General features: G+C 40.3%; 1 protein-coding gene across 2 annotated transcripts in view; it reads left to right on the plus strand.

Moving 5' to 3' along the window:
• The window catches only part of slc12a5a (solute carrier family 12 member 5a), an 820727-nt gene that overhangs the window by 669297 nt on the left and 133207 nt on the right, over positions 1-18223 (plus strand). For both annotated transcript variants that reach the window (XM_039735849.1, XM_039735850.1), the window contains exon 4: positions 13433-13579. In XM_039735849.1, the coding sequence (XP_039591783.1) occupies positions 13433-13579 (147 nt within the window). The remainder of the gene's footprint in view (positions 1-13432; positions 13580-18223) is intronic.

An 18223-nucleotide genomic window follows, 5' to 3' on the forward strand; every position in this document is an offset into this window, starting at 1 on the left:
ATGTGGCAGTTCTTTCATTTTGCTATATTCAGCAAGGGTATGCTGGCCACTGCAGAATACACAAGGCTTTCTAAATGTACAGACAGCAATTGCAGTCTTTTTGACTGAGATTTCTCAAATCCTCTTTTCAGCAGCATCAGAAATACTTGTAGTGAAAATACTTCCTGATATCTGGACCACACTTCAGAGCAGACTTACCCTTGTCGGTTTTTTCTTTTTTCTCTGTGCTGCATTGTGGAGCAACCCCATGAACAGGATGCATTAACATCTTACCCCGTCGATGTAGAAAAGTAGTTAGATCGTCAATACCTGCCACTCTGTCTTCTTTTTCTTCAAGTTAATATGTTTTTCACCACTTGTAAAGAATATGGAAGCTTCAAGATTATTATACGGATATTTTGATTCCTGTTGAATGTGTCACGGCTCCCTACATTAGCCATAGGGTCCATACAGCTGTCAAGAAATGTTGCATAGTCTTTCTGGGCCACTCCATACGTTGATAAAGCAGACTTTAAATCATTGAAGGACCTATCACAATCATCTGACCAGATAACACAGCAGTTTTTTCTGCCCTTCGTAAGATCAGTAAGAGGACCAGCTCTATTCGCAAAATTCAGGATGATTTTCCAATAATAACTGGCAAGACCAAGGAAAGCACAAACCTGTCTCTGTGTTTTCAGACATGGGTAAGCAAGCTCCACATCCATCTTCTTTAACTGAGGCCTAACCAAACCCCCGCCCATAGTATAACCTCCATCCATTCATTTTCCAACCCGCTGAATCCGAACACAGGGTCACGGGGGTCTGCTGGAGCCAATCCCAGCCAACACAGGGCACAAGGCAGGAACCAATCCTGGGCAGGGTGCCAACCCACCACAGATAGAATAACCTAAATAGTGCATTTCAGACATACCCAACTAAGTATTCCATTCGATTTACATGTGGCTATCAATGAGTTAAAAACTCAAGCTCAAATGTCAGTTGACAGGGAATTTACATGTATTCTTAAATGGTGCAGAAGTAAGAACTGCTGCCTTTTAACCTGAAGGTCCCGGGTTTGAGACCAGGCGCTCCATGTAGTGAGCTGCTATTATTATTATTGTTTCTACAATATAATAAAAACATAAATTTCATTTGAGTTTGTAATACCCAGTGTAAATTTTGGCTACTTGTAAAAGTTAGCGCTTATTTTTTTATTACTCATTTTTATTCTCTCAGTGACATTCACGTGGTACAACAAACTTGCCTCTCCCTCTTTGAGTTTATGGCGTTTATCTCCATTCTTTTCACAAGAGCAGTGCTCTGCTCAGAACCGTTTGTTGTACTGGCAATCAAAGATACAAAGTCCTGTGACCGCTGTCAGACTGGACAAAGGCAGAACCGTAGCAACAGACAGTTTCTTCACAGCTGTTTTGCCGGATCATAGACTGCTGCAATGCAACGTAACTCTGCTTGGCACCATAAGTAAAATGGGACTTCCATCTGCAGCTAGAGTCATTTCAGTCCGCAAGCAATTCACCACACTAATGTTTAGTTTTGACAGTGCTTAACAACCCATGCAGTGTCAATTGAGGAAACTGGCCAATCTGATCACATTTGTGCATGAATGCATAATCAGCCAATTTCTCCATTAATTAACACTAGAATCCCTGAAGCCTATGGAAAAATTTGTAATGCCAGGATACCTTAAATACCTTTGCAACCCTTCATCAGCGTCTTTGTTTTGCTAATGTGTCAATCAGCATAGGCAGCAAGCAACCTGCTATCCCATCCCCCACCAACACACCTGAAGTGAGACACAAAATTCTCAGAACTGTTTATCTCAGTGTGAAGTGCCTTGAAGTGTATAGGGAAAATAATATAAATTTCATGTGTGTTCAATTTCAACAATAATTTGGATAAATGTAGGATGACAGGGAATGTGAGGTAAGACATGTTGAACACTTAACTAAAACAGCGATTATTTTTATATTATAATAGTTGATTAAATGTTGACGTGAAATGTATAATGTGTGAAGACTGAAGTTTAAATATCAAATAAACACTTTCACAAAAGGTATAACAAAATGAGTGTGCCTTTATTCAAGAATATAACCAAAGAAAAAGAAATTATTCAATTTACATGTTGCTGTCAATATGTAAAAACAGATTTATCCATTATCTGATTTAACCATTTATCAATTGCAAGGGTGGGTTACAGGGAAGAATGGCTGCTTCTAGATGAAGAGATTGCCGGTATGATCCTGGGATTTCCCCACATTTTCCATTTTAGAGATGTGTTCAACATTTCCTGCCTCGCATTTCCTGTCATCCTACATCTACCCATATCATTGTAGACACGGAACACACATGAAATGCATGTATTCCAAATAACGATATATTATTTACCCAATACAACTTCAGGCACCTCACACCCAAATAAACAAGACTTGAGCTGGGAGAACATTTTGCCCATTTTGAGTTGCGGTGGTGGCAGGATGGGACAGCAGACTGCTTGCTGCTCTTTGCTGATGGACACACAATTACAAAACAAAAGATCCTCATAGAGAGGTGCAAAGGAATTTAAGGTGTCCTGAGATTACAAGTTTTTTTGCAGACCTCAGGGATTCTAGTGTTAAATGTGCCTATACTCCTTGTTCTTTGTGGGTGGTCCCCTAAGAGACAGGCCACCCTGACCTCACACATGCTGGGTCATCTTTCTAGCTGTATAATCCAGTCAGATGCCGGATTCAGCACCCCAGCATTTTGATTGTGAAGGAATTGTGAAAATTGCTATTTTCTTTGGACTTGTTTGCTTAGGATTGGCTTTTAGGCAATTCCTTGAAACTCCTTTTTGCTTAAAGCAAAATCATTTTGTTTGTATTTTTTCTAAATTCTTTATTTTTAAAGATTCTTTGGTTGGCCTCTTGTACACAAGCCGAGGGTTATGGCCATCCCTTGTCTTGTGGAGCTTCTACTATATTTTGTGACATTTCCTGATGTTTTGCCAGCTCACCTTTTTTGGGGTCCACTAGGCTGGAAGTATGCAGTTAGCAGGTTTGAGACTAGCTGGATTTGGTGTGAGTGTGCTTGGGCACGTTGGTTAGGTTATGAGCCTGCCTTTATGTTCCTTTCAGGAGGTCTCACACCCATTTTATTGTGTTTGAAGACTCCAGACCATAACAAATATGAAGTAAAAGTTGGGTGAAACCAAATCTAAATGAAAATATTATATTCAGGAGAAGCAACCCCAGCCCTTGTGGATGCATTGACTTCTCCATCTCCATCATTGTAGTGGTTCTCATATTACAGTTAAGAATTTAGATTAGAACATTTCAACAGCTTTGATAAGAACAGACCTTTAAGTTCAAGTTTGATTTCAAGGTAACACCTGATCCTCATTTTCTGTTGAAGCCAGTCTATAGAAGCTTTACAAAAGTTTTATTTTCTGCTTTCACAAATCCTAAGATACAATCATCTATCTATTTGATGTCAGCATTACTGTGTCAAAGTTTTTCTGTTTTAATCTTTATAATCTTTTTCCTCTTGACATTTAGTGACACCTTCTATCTGAAGTAATAAATATTCCAAACAGTAAATTAATCCATAATTGAAGTCACACAGAATGTGTCTATGTTTTAAGATACAGTAGATGTGTTTCCAAGTTTGTCAATGCTTTTCAAGGGGAGATTTTGAAATTTCATAAAATGTGTACAGCACGCTCCATTTGAGATATCACAGTGAAGAGTAATTTTTTCAGAAAAACGTACTTGAAGAATAAGCATACCGAAATTTGTTCACCGTATCTGTGTTCTTCAATTTGGTCAGATAGCAAGATAGACAAACGAGACAACCACAACAGTTGCTTTTCGTACTATGTAATTACACATCTGAAAAGGATGTCTGTAAAAATTCTCAGTCATCCAGGTGAAATTATCTGGTAGTTGAGTCATGGCAACTGGACTTCTTTCTTGTTAGGTAGATACATTTCACTGCTCATCCAATCAGCTTTGTCAGTTTGATGAATGTTGTTAGAGACCACAATTTTATCCTCCAGGTTAGTTTCATTTCACACCTGCCCTGATTATTCTTGTTGAGTAAAACAAAAGAAGGGGGAAGTGTGGGTAGATGTAAAGTCACACCTTTTAACAGCCCCTCCTACCCCCATAGAGTGGGTTGTTAAGAGTGGTCCGCCTGGTGTGTGAATTGGGCCTGATTTTCCTGGGGATGGATGAAAGGGCAGCATGATAAATTCAGGACAGGTTATGCCTAAGCCCTCCACCTCTGTTGAGTGAGGGGTTGTTGATTTGCACATTCAAAGCTTCCCTCACCCCCCTCTCATACCACTTGTCTTCTCTATGGAATATCTGGACAATAATGTCCTCAAATGAGTGTCCTTTGACCTTCAAATGGAGGTCCACAGCTGATTCCGGCTCTGAGGTGTTACTCCTTCTGTGCTGGGCCATCCTCCTGTTTAGCGGCTGTTTGGTCTCTCCAATGTACAGTTCAGGACACTCTTCGCTGCATTGAATGGCATATATTACATTACTCTTCTTCTGTTCCAGTATCCGATCTTTGGGGTGGATGAGTCTCTGTCTCAGTGTGTTAGTGCAGTGGTTAGCAACCTGTGGGGTGGACCCTCCTAGGGGGGCGCGAAATAACAAAAAGGGGGGAGCAAAGATGTGAAAAAAAGAAAACAAGAATCAAAAATGTGAAAAAAACATCTGTTGAAACCAAAACAAATTAACTTAAACTACATTCTGATACTAGAACAATAAACATAGAGTTAGATAAATGTCGATAAAAGTTAAGTAGATATAATAAAATATGCATCTACATTTCAAAAAAATGTTAGGGGGGGCGCGATTAAAACTGTTATGAAAACTCAGGTTGCAAATACTTAAAGGCTGAGAAATGCTGTGTTAGTGGGTTTGAAGTGGACAGGTATGTGATGTTTTCCAAAAATCCTTTTTATCTTTTCGGACACAACCGCCATTTATGGAAAAACCAGGTTCTTCCATTGGTCCTGGGACTCCGACTGTTCCATTGTCCTTTTTCTAGAACAAGATACTGTCTTGTTAACGGCCCACTTGGGATACCCACAGGTCTTAAGGGCTGTCTTCAAATGCCTGTTTTCCTTCTTCTTAGCTTCTGTGGAAGTGGGGATATTCTCTGCTCTGTGGGGTAGAGTCCTGATAACTCCTAGTTTGTGTTATAGTGGGTGATGTGAGTCAAACAAAAGATACTGGTCAGTGTGGGTGGGTAGGCATAACCTGTCTTCAATTTATCATGCTGCCCTTTCATCCATCTCCAGGAAAATCAGGCCCAATTCACACCTCTACCAGGTGGACCACTCTTAACGACCCACTCTATCGGGGTAGGAGGGGCTTGTTAAAAGGTGTGACGGTTAAATCTATCCACACCTCCCCCTTCCATTGTTTTACTCAACGAGCCTAATCAGGGCAGGTGTGAAGTGAAACTAACCTGGAGGATGAAATTGTGGTCTCTAACAACAGTCCTCAGACTGACGAAGCTGCTTGGATGAGCAGTGAAACGTATCTACCTAACAAGAAAGAAGTCCAGTTGCCATGACTCAACTACCAGATATCTGAAAAGGGTGCTTTATTAGCAAAACAAAATAATAAAAAGAGAAGGGAATTATACAACAAACACAAGGGTAAAACAACAAAAGCCCAGACATTCTGGCCTAACTAATCAACCAACAGCAACCCTAAGAGTAAGCTAGCCCACTTACTCATTGTCTTATACTTCTCTCCTCACCTTACATAACAAATCCCACTGCTTCCCCAACTCTCTGGCCTTTCTTGCATTGTCCAATAACTAACTCCCAACTTCATGCTCACCTTGAGACGAGCCAAAAAGGGCTTTTAAAGATTACTTCTTGTGTAATTATGAAGAAGTTCTTTGTGGTTGCCAGGTTTTCAGGTTTCCATTCATCTTAATGTGGATATCTCTGGTCTTTCTGCATATTTCCTCTGCCATTGAGTTATACTGGGGGTACAAAACTGGTTGTCCTCCTCTATACTTTTTGAGGGGCTACGCTACCCTAGTTACACTAGTAACTTAAGGAACAACAGGAATAAACCCATTTTTATTACTTTTCGGGCCGGCCCAGATTCAGAGTTATAGTCATATCAGCATCTAGTGGTTATAATGGCGTCACTACAAGTCATACCTTTACAACGTCTTAAAGCTTATCATGTCCTTAGTCTTGGGGAAATATAAAAAGTATTGGCTTACAGGCTAGGTTCACAAATAAAGAGAAATTTGCATAAATGTGTAAGTGAGGCAGAAGGCATAAGCATGTTATCCTGAGCTCCTGTTCATTTAAACGTCTTGCCCATGATTGAGGTATGTCAGATGATGGCTCTGGTATGTGTGGTCACCTAAACAAGAGGTATTTCTGGCCAGTAGAATATGAGCTTCAAGTGTGGAGGTCATCTTACGGACAGGGGGAGAGGCTAACCTGAAAGTTAATGAGAGAACAAGTGACCCTGAAAGAGTCTGAAGAAAGTTAATTGTGCCAGCTTCCATTTCATATTGTATATGTCTTTCTGTTCCTCTGTCTATACCAGTGGGCACAGATTCAAAATACCTTAAATACTTCCTTATTTTAAGGCTCTTTAGCTGATTGGACAAAGGTGTAAACCTTGGGGTCTCATTGCACCAGCTCCTGCTCCTGTTGCCTCGTATATATCTTGAACAATACTGGATTTGCTCTTAATATTCCGCTACTGTAAGTAGCAATTTTCACAATTCATCCACTTTCACGACTGAATGGAGACTCAAATGAGCATGAATGGTTTTTTTCCTTTCTTTTAGAAATAGAAGGTAATAATTTTTCTGCATTGGCAGTGATGTAAAATTTCCTGCAATCACTAATTGTGTTACCTGTTAGAAATTAATTACATAACTGATCATCTAATGGATAATTATTGCCAGTGCATAGTTTATTTGATCTTAATATTACAGGTTAATTGAATTAAAACTCCAGTCATTCAGCAGCTGGTAAGGTGAATTTACCCAAGATTCCTCTTTTCAACACCTGCCGTTGCTTCTGTTTGTTTAACGACTTATGCCAGTCTAACATTCTTTCTAAAATATTAATGTTAAATTCAACCAATTTATCTTTTCACTTATTTTGTATTTTATGTGAAGTTAAACAGTTCAGAGTCAAAACCGCTGACAACATGTGCTTTGGCCATTCGGGTGATTTTAATTTGGCCTGACTAGCACATATGGAACTGTGGGATTGGTCATATGTTTACATTACTAAAGTGGTAAAGGGTGAGTAAGAAAGCAAATGGGATTCAAGTATCTGGAATTCACTTGGCACTTGGTTCCATAACTTTCTTTATCAAATACATAGTGTGATAGATAGGGGGGCTGTCATCCCCTTGAACCCTCAGATCAGACGCTAGACACAAGATAAAAGTCCAATAATTACATTTATTTGGACAATAATGTGCACCAAGCACCCTCCACTCCACAATACTCATACATAATAACAATAATCACTACAATAATCAAATTATCCACTGACAGACGCATTGTCACCCTTCCTCCCAACTCAGCTCAACGCTCTGGTGTTTCCCAGAGTCTTTTATAGTCCTTAACCCAGAAGTGTTTCTGATCCCTCAATCCATGTGATTACCCAGCACTACCGGGTCAGGTGAAAACTCTTCTTCTTCAGTCCAGAAGTACTTTATTTCTTCCATCCTCGTGACAGGGAAGTACTTCTGGGCTATACGGATAATATACGTCCTTAAGCCTCCCTGAAGCTTCCTCTGGTGGCCCCATGGTATCCAGCAGGGCTGCGAAGGAAAACTCCAAGGTCCATGATGCACTGCTGGAAGGGCTTCACCTGGCGGCTTATGGGTAACGGCCGGGATAAGCTGCCGGCCATAGTCCACAATACTTTCCCCCCCATTGAAGAACCATGGTTTGAAGACGCCAGCCTTGCGAGGGACGTCTTCCTCCAGGAGGATCTATTGGTTGGGCCTTGGCAATGTCTTGAACACTCCTGGGAGAACCTAGGGGGAACATTATATAAATGAGATATTTTATCCCCTGTCTTCCCAGGACAACTTCGCCATATGTTGCCCGGCCGGCAGCATTCGTAGCACAGCCACCGCCCCCTGTTTGTATCCCTCTGCGAGACTGGAAACACTTGGGAAATTCTGGCTACCCCCCTTTTTCCGCTGAGGAGGGATCTACCGCTGCACCTGAGCTCTCAGCTCTCTTTTCTAGTTTGTCAGGAGAACCCTGTTTCATTTTTGGGATCCAATTTCTACTCTGTGGCTTGTCCACAGTTTGAGTCTCTCTATGGGAAAGAGAGAGCCCTTTTACTGTCTGCATCCCCTTCGACTTATGAATAACCGATGGCGGCATCTTTAGAACTGCATCACTCCAGGAGACAGCACTTTTCAGCTGCTCCGGGTCGATCAATTATTCCCCCGCCCACTCAGTAATTACACAAGCATTTTTTGTACGGCTTGAGGTTACTGCTACTAATAAATCAGGGGCCAGTTTCACTCTGCATCCCTCTATTATGTACGATACGGGTCTCATTTACCTGTACCACCAAATCAATTATTAGGGGAGGCTCTCAACCAAATCGCCGCAGGTAATCCTCTACCTTCTTTAAAGGCACTTCGGCCACTGCTCCCAGCTCTTGCACAACCTTCTTAATGGTCGTCGCGATCTGAAAGAAACTACGTATGGGTTTGATCAGTTTCTCAAGTTCCCGCACGTCTACAATATTATTTAATTCAGCTGGAGGCAGGCTCAGGCAATCACTAGCCTTACTTTCCGGCTGGGAGCCAATGAGCACACCTGTTCCTGGCATATGCTCTTTTGGGCTGCACACAGGCTTCTGGGATTTGGAGTTCCCTTTTTCAGAGGTCCAGGTTGGCATCTTTGGCTGACTGCGATCCGCCTGTATTAATTTGTCGGCGGATCGATCAGTCATTTCCCAGCCCTCCTTACCTTTTATGTGGGGTGAGCGGCGCTTGCTTGCCTCCCCCTTCCCCTTCGGAAAGCCCAAGTCCGTCTTCTCTTTTGGGCAAAGTCGAAAGCAGTAGGACGCAGACCTTCTCCTTTCCACAATTCATCGGGTTGGGTCACGTGTCCCTTGCCAGCACCCGACATGCAGAAGTCATTTGTTTTGCTCGTCTGCCCGAACGAGAGCATACCACCATCTTCAGGATTTTCTCCTGCCTCCCGCAGAGCCTCCGGATGATGTTCTCCAAGGTATGTGCACAGTACAAAATGAGTTATTTTAAAGATATTATCAATTAGTTCACCGGCACATACATTGGTGTGAAAAACTATTTGCCCCCTTCCTGATTTCTTATTCTTCTGCATGTTTGTCACACAAAATGTTTCTGATCATCAAACACATTTAACCATTAGTCAAATATAACACAAGTAAACACAAAATGCAGTTTTTAAATGATGGTTTTTATTATTTAGGGAGAAAAAAATCGAAACCTACATGGCCCTGTGTGAAAAAGTAATTGCCCCTGAACCTAATAACTGGTTGGGCCACCCTTAGCAGCAATAACTGCAATCAAGCATTTGCGATAACTTGCAATGAGTCTTTTACAGCGCTCTGGAGGAATTTTGGCCCACTCATCTTTGCAGAATTGTTGTAATTCAGCTTTATTTGAGGGTTTTCTAGCATGAACCGCCTTTTTAAGGTCATGCCATAGCATCTCAATTGGATTCAGGTCAGGACTTTGACTAGGCCACTCCAAAGTCTTCATTTTTTTTCTTCAGCCATTCAGAGGTGGATTTGCTGGTGTGTTTTGGGTCATTGTCCTGTTGCAGCACCCAAGATCGCTTCAGCTTGAGTTGACGAACAGATGCCCGGACATTCTCCTTCAGGATTTTTGGTAGACAGTAGAATTCATGGTTCCATCTATCACAGCAAGCCTTCCAGGTCCTGAAGCAGCAAATCAACCCCAGACCATCACACTACCACCACCATATTTTACTGTTGGTATGATGTTCTTTTTCTGAAATGCTGTGTTCCTTTTACGCCAGATGTAACGGGACATTTGCCTTCCAAAAGTTCAACTTTTGTCTCATCAGTCCACAAGGTATTTTCCCAAAAGTCTTGGCAATCATTGAGATGTTTCTTAGCAAAATTGAGATGAGCCCTAATGTTCTTTTGCTTAACAGTGGTTTGCGTCTTGGAAATCTGCCATGCAGGCCGTTTTGCCCAGTCTCTTTCTTATGGTGGAGTCGTGAACACTGACCTTAATTGAGGCAAGTGAGGCCTGCAGTTCTTTAGACGTTGTCCTGAGGTCTTTTGTGACCTCTCGGATGAGTCGTCTCTGTGCTCTTGGGGTAATTTTGGTCGGCCGGCCACTCCTGGGAAGGTTCACCACTGTTCCATGTTTTTGCCATTTGTGGATAATGGCTCTCACTGTGGTTCGCTGGAGTCCCAAAGCTTTAGAAATGGCTTTATAACCTTTACCAGACTGATAGATCTCAATTACTTCTGTTCTCATTTGTTCCTGAATTTCTTTGGATCTTGGCATGATGTCTAGCTTTTGAGGTGCTTTTGGTCTACTTCTCTGTGTCAGGCAGCTCCTATTTAAGTGATTTCTTGATTAAAACAGGTGTGGCAGTAATCAGGCCTGGGGGTGGCTACGTAAATTGAACTCAGGTGTGATACACCACAGTTAGGTTATTTTTTAACAAGGGGGCAATTACTTTTTCACACAGGGCCATGTAGGTTTGGATTTTTTTTCTCCCTAAATAATAAAACCATCATTTAAAAACTGCATTTTGTGTTTACTTGTGTTATATTTGACTAATGGTTAAATGTTTTGATCAGAAACATTTGTGTGACAAACATGCAAAAGAATAAGAAATCAGGAAGGGGGCAAATAGTTTTTCACACCAATGTACCTTGTTGTAGTTATCCTCACCCAGAGGCCGCTCCCTACCCGTGTAGCTGCTCCAAAGCTCATCCCGAGCATCGGCCATGGCGAGCGTGGAGCTTCCGCTTGGGCTCTTGCTCTGCTTGGCCTTCGTCTTCCCCATAACTTGGTGAACGTGGGTTCTGGCGATTTTTTCTGTGTGTCTTGACGCTGTCTTCTCGGGGTTTCTGTCCACAGAAATTTTTTCCAGGTCCTCTGCCAAACCGACGGCCAGAGAATCGTGCTGACTACGCCACTGTGACAGATAGGGGGCACTGTCGTCCCCTTGAACCCTCAGATCAGATGCCAGACACCAGATAAAAGTCCAATAATTAAATTTATTTGGACAATAATGTGCACCAAGCAACCTGCACTCCACAGTACTCATAAATAATAACAATAATCACTACAATAATCAAATTCTCCACTCCCAGACGCATTGCCACCCTTCCTCCCAACTCAGCTCAATGCTCTGGTGTTTCCCCCAGTCTTTTATAGTCCTTGACCCGGAAGTGTTTCTGATCCCTCAGTCCATGTGATTACCCAGCACTTCTGGGTCAGGTGAAAACTCTTCTTCTTCTTCAGCCCGGAAGTACTTTATTTCTTCCGTCCACATGACAAGGAAGTCCTTCCGGGCTATATGGATAATACACGTCCTTGATCCTCCCTGCAGCGTCCTCTGGTGGCTCCCATGGTATCCAGCAGGGCTGTGAAGGAAAACTCCAAGGTCCATGATGTCCTGCTGGAATTCGGGGCATCTTCACACTGCAGGAAGGGCTCCACCTCTCAGCTTGGGGGTATTGACCGGGATAAGCTGCCGGCCATAGTCCACAGTAGAAAAAAGCATGATTATTAAACTAAGTTGGCAACTAATTAGCTAAAGAGAGATAGGGGGATGGCAACCAGGGCATCATGCATGAACAACAGCATTATACTTAGAGCAGAAGGGTAGTGAAGCAGAAATGGTGAGGTTGATTCAGTCAGGTGTTCTTTATGTGCTTTCAGTGACAACAACCCATCTGCTCCTGTGCTTAGGACTGGTAAATTGACAACACTGTCCCTTCAATGCCAGCAGATGCCTACAGAGCATTAATGTTTGCTTACCCTAGGCTGCTCTCCTCACAGTTATGAAATTCAGACATGGCTGAAAGCTGTAGCAGTCTGGTTAAAGAGAAACCCAGAAATGTCCTTTGTTTGGGCATAGCCATCTAGATCAGTGATTTTGAGCCTCCAAAAACCCTTCCTGTCATATGTGGGGTTACTTGCACATAAGAATTCCTTTGTAGGCCTTGGTAAAAGCTGACTGGAGGACTTCTAACTCATGTAGGTTTGGCCAAAGCCCTGTTTTTATTAATGTGACTATAGTTTGTCTGTCATTAATGTGAATCCTGAGAGAGAAAAATATGGCATTAATTACTATGGTTCCCTAATAAGACTCTTCATTTTTACTCGCACATCAAATTGGAGCGTTACTTAGTTAACACAGTTTTAGTCTATTAAAGGCAAGCTTTTTAATTTCCATTAAAATGGCTTAGACTTTTATAGACTAGAAAATATATACAGTACATTCTACTGGATTTTGTATTATTATACATTGTAATCAGTACTAGAATGATGTCCATTTCTAAAATCTTCATTCTACAATATTGTACCGAAATGCATTAAGATGACTGCAGGCACTGCTTTGTATATTCAGAATTAACGTGTAGTCTATTGTAGTATCACATGAAATCCATGTGTAGGCTTGTTTGGAATTTTTTTGTTATAAAATAGTGAAATTCTAGAAAGTTGATTCTGTTCATCTGGACATAGTTTTTTTTCTGGTACGTTTCATCACTCATCCACATGATCTCCTCAGTCTCACTTGACTGCAGGTTTCTCCAACCTTATAAACTGTACCTTGCCCTAATGACCAAACTAGCACCATTGACTAACAATGGGCCGTGTGATCAATAATATGCAAATTGTCCATTGATCAATGGCTATGAGTACCATTTACAGAGAGTTGGGGAATGGCTGCAATCACCGCATTGTAAGATCTTGAAAGATGTACCCTTAGGCCCCCTCCTCGGTTCAGAGATGGTCGTTCCTTTTTCACGTAAATGGCCTCCTTGACTCCTCGCTCAAACCAGCATTTCTCCCTGTCCAGGATGTGCACCTAAGGTACTGTTAATAAGGTTGGAGAAACCTGCAGTCAACTGAGACTGAGGAAGTCACTTGGATGAGTGATGTAACGTATCTCCCTGTTAAAGAACTATGTCCAGATGAACTGAAACTTTCTAGAATTTCCTTACCTGGATTATTGAGCATGCATCGAGAAAAATAGTGAAGTTTTTTCTAGGTATCACTGTTTGATATAGAGTACAACTTATCAAACTGCGTATTTTAATTCTCCTGTCATGATAAGAATATTCCAAATTAAATTCCTTAAATTCTAGGCCAAGCATAATGTATTTACTTCTGTATGTTTGGGATTAACAGCCTTTCTCCCTCTTTTGCAGGCTCCTCGAATGGGCACCTTCATGGGTGTCTATCTGCCCTGTCTGCAGAACATCTTTGGAGTGATCTTGTTTCTGCGTCTCACCTGGGTTGTTGGAATTGGAGGGGTGATGGAGTCCTTCTGCATCGTCTTCATGTGTTGTGCCTGTGTAAGTATACCTCAATCAATTTAATACAAATTTGTCTTATCCCTGCTGTTATTAACATATACCTCTTCATCCCTTAGAATGTGGTGGGAAAACAGAGGCATATTTTAGTAATACTTTAGAAATGGGGCTGGAGTGCATCTGTTATAGAGTTGTATACAGATAATGAAAACTTAAAGTCACCCTACAAATTATTGTTCAATTCAAACCATGTTATTTTCTGCAAACTGTGACGATGTGAAAGTCTAAAGGGCAAACTATAATGAAGTATCAAAAGTGCCATCATCCATTGGCAGTCAGTGGCTCTACAGTAAAAAATATTTCCTTAAGTTGAATTGCCAGTTGTACTGACTGGAGGAAGTCAGTGAAATGTTTTTAAGGGAAAAGACTTGGACAAAAGAAGTAGTTGAAGAAGTGATGTGCAGGTCATAACTGAAACTCAGAAACACAATCAGCAAAGCTCAAAACGCTCACCAGAATTCAATGTCAAAAACGAATAAATAGGAAGTTAAGTGCCAAAAAAACATGAACATCACAAACAAAAGGTAGTAGATTTTATCCAATTTCAGATATTGAGGAACAGCTTGGGAGATCACCGGCACTTTAGTAAACCAGTTGCCGCACTGCCCAAATGCATTATGAAGTTGATTTCTATGGAAACATGTAACATGAAAACCCGAAAACAGAGGCAAAACAAACTGACATTGATCCCGACATTAAAAAATATTAACTTTTAAATAAAATTTCTAATCAATAAACTAACGTCAGAAATAAATTCTCTGTGTATGAAAACCCCCCAAAACATGCGTAACATAATTTAGATATTTAGAAAATGTCAATCATGACACCTGTGAAGGCTTTATTTTTGTCTTTCCATAGATCGAATGCAGTGTTACGTTGGGTTCAAAATATACAAATACACAAAAAAAGCAAAAAGGAGGCCTAAACTTCCAACTGGAGCCTCAGGCTTTCCTACCACTAGCATCTGAACTGAACATGACAAATGAAGCCTTGCCTCCTAAAATCTAGGCCTAATCTCTAAAATGGGCCTTTCCCCCAACTGGAAGATGCAATAGCCACTCCTTATTCAGGAAAACATCCCAGTCATCCCATGGTAGAAAGATTTTCTGAGACTAAGGTCATAAAGCTGATGAAATCACTTCTGGACAAAGGCAGAACCGTAACAACAGTTACGTAAAGGGCGACAGGAGTTTCCACCTGCAGCTGAAGTCTTTTGTGTACTGAAGTAGAATTGCACATGTGCTTTGTGAGCATGCCTGTTTCGATCAAAAAAAGGAAGCTCTGCTGTCTACTTGTGACTTTATACTATAGGAAGATAAGTAAATAAATCAAGGTAAATAACATTCAATCTGGCTTTTATATAAGTAACATATACATTTTTTTATATTAAGACCATCACAAAACATAATCATAAACAGGAATTTGGAAGATACCTTGGCAAACTCTGTAAGCCATGCTGTTTCGTTGAAGGACATGTGTGTGTCAGATTCACTGGATTCATTGTTCTTATGTATGACTGGACGTTTCTTGCAGGGAGGACTTCTGTTGTCTCTCTCTGATGTAGAGCCCTCTTCCTCATCTGAGTTAACTTCTGTTACAGTATGGCATGTCTTTATTTGAAAACTAGCAGCGTCAAATCATGGGGAGCGTGAATGTGACTGAGAGAATAAAGCTGAATAATAAAAAAAAACACTTTTACAAGTACCATAAATTTACACCACCTGTTACAGTTTCAAATCAAATGTTTGTTTTTATTGTATAATAGTAAATAAAATAGCAGCTCACTACTCAAAATGGTAAATGTTGGAGGACCTGGGAATCAAACGCTGCACCAACCATTGGACATACCTACTTTGTACCCAAATTCTTTTTCTTCAATTATATCTTTAAATAAAAGCACACTTGTTTTATTATACTTGTACCTTTTGTGAAAGGGTTTTTTGATATTTGGACTTCAGTCTTCACTCGTTATACACTTCATGTCTTCATTTTGTCAATTATTACTAAAACATGAAAAATAATTCTGTTTTAGTTATATGTTCAACAACTCCTGCCTCACATTTTCTGTCATCCTACATTTACATAGATCGTTGTAGACATGGAACATACGTGACATGTATGTATTCCAAGTAACGATATATTATTTACCTTATACATTTCCAGGCACCTCACACCCAGATAAACAGGCTTGAGCTCTGAGAATCTTCTGTGCAATTTGACCTGTGCCAGTGGGGGATGGGATAGCAGGCTGTTTGTGCTGATCGACACATTTGCAAAACAAAAGACACTAATGGAGAGGTGCGAAGGAATTTAAGGTGGCCTGGGATTACGAGATTTTCATTGGCTTCAGGGATTCTAGTGTTAACAAAAAACAAGTAAAGGAGCAGAAAAATGGAAAAAAAAGAGTTGCCGAAAATGTAATTCACATGAAAGACATTCAAAGCACAGTCCAAGTAGTCAGAATCCTTAATGCAAAGTGAATGATTTAAAAAAAAACAGAAAATCCAAGGACAAAAACTGAAAACTTATAAAGGAATGATTCCCAAGTCCTGAGCCTTCTTAACCAGTTTAATACATTGACTGCTGAACTATTTATTACTAGGATGCTGCAGTGGTCTACGCATATATGATAAATAATAAACTCAATCAAAAATTAAAAAAAAGGAAAGAAATGTATCACAAATCAACTGTTTCATTATTAACAGTAACTCTGCTAGAATGTAAAGAAACTCATAATTAATTTAGTTTGACTAGGACCACGACTAAAAGTCTGTATTTGAATGAGAGTTCTAGACGTATGGCACCACACACTTGAAGCACATGTGCCACAAATATAACACGATTCTTTTGAACTGTCCACACTTGTTACATGCAACACATTTGATAGTTAATGACTGTCTGCAGTCAAAGGGTGGCTGAATGTCCATATAGTGCTGTCCTGACAGTCGTGACAAATCGAATGCCTTATGATAAAGAAATGCAGTCGGGGCGGATATCCACATCAGTACCAGAACCTACAGGTTTCACATCAAACAATTGATTGTTACTATCTGAATCACTGTCATTATAATCAAAATATTCATCTTGCAACAAATCTAGTTGTTTCAAAATATCAGCAGCTTTTCATCTTTCTCACAATGACATAACTGTGGACTGTCTGTGTATTTATAGCACTACTTTTTGCAACCAGTTGCTACTGAAAAAAAAAAATTCTGTTATCCACTAGATATCAACACTATAGAATATAACTAGCTGCTGTATACTGAGATTCAAGTTCTGTCATACACTGTATATTGTGTTCTGATAGGCTCAATGAGATACAATTCAACACATACAGTATATCGTGTTCAAAATGTAAAACAGCCTCTTAGGGCTCCACCCACAACGGACATGAAGCATAACTATATATAAAGAGACAGTACACAGTTACAACATCAAAAATGAAACCAAAGAAAATAATAACATTTATTTATATAGCACCTTTCAATACAATGTAAAATTCAAGGTGGAAGCAAAGAAAGGCAATAATCAAATTAGGTAATTATACTCAGTTTCAGATGGTCATCGGGAAAGGAAATATATACCAATGGCGAAAAACAACTGGGCTTCTGTGACCAAAATGCTGCATAAGCCTCACTGGGTATTTTATTAAACAAAATGGAAAGAGACAGCTAGTACAGACATCATCTAGGACAGAACCTCCTGTAAATAAATAAATAACATGTAAACATGAAAATAATAATTTGAAATTAACAAAAACAAGAATAAAATGTAAAATACACATAACTTCAAACAGATACCTGTACATGACAGTAGTACAAATATTAATACAGTAGATATTTAAAAATATTGTAAATTGTCACTGGTAATGTACAATTCTATAATTTAACTTCTATTATACCCCAATTAAAAGAAAACCATATGCTGGTTTGTCTTCTGTCCCTGGCACATCATTTTACAGCTGTGACTGCCAGAACTTATTTTACAGACAGTCGAATGGTTGGTTCCTGGCATCTGACATAGAACTTCACACTGACTGTAGTTTTGGCTCGTTTCTTGATGTGGCCTTAGGCTCCACCTTCTATCTTGAGATCTTCACTTTAACCCTTTGAACCTGGCAGGCCGGTGTACTGGCCAAACTTATAGCAGTATGTAACCAAAAGACTGGTATAATGGCCCACCTATCTACCATCATAACTGCGCTTGCTTGAATTATGACTGCTACACTATGCTACTGTTATGCTATACTACTAGAGGAATATTCCTGAAAGGCTGCATATCGGTCTTAGCTATATTGCTAGACTATGCATATAATCTGTCTTGTTACCCTACTTATGCTGTGGATTTTTGCTGCAGGTAAGTTTAGTTTTTGCTAGTATGTTTCTTGAGAACTGAGAAAACATCTATTAGCCCAAGGCTAATCTTGAAAAGGCCCAGTGCATCCAATGTTGATTGCATGATAGCTTGAGATGTTTGTTAGTTGTAATTTTAAGTACTATCAGACACATTGAAATCAAATGTCATCTTTTTCAATATAAATATGAATGATATATTACCTTGATGCACTTGCCAATGAGCTCTTCCTCAGGCTTGGCTCCTGGGCAGAGCCCCAGGTCGCCTTTTCCA

The sequence above is a fragment of the Polypterus senegalus genome, chromosome 14, assembly GCF_016835505.1.
Source record: "Polypterus senegalus isolate Bchr_013 chromosome 14, ASM1683550v1, whole genome shotgun sequence".
In the NCBI taxonomy this organism is placed as follows: Eukaryota; Metazoa; Chordata; class Cladistia; order Polypteriformes; family Polypteridae; genus Polypterus; species Polypterus senegalus.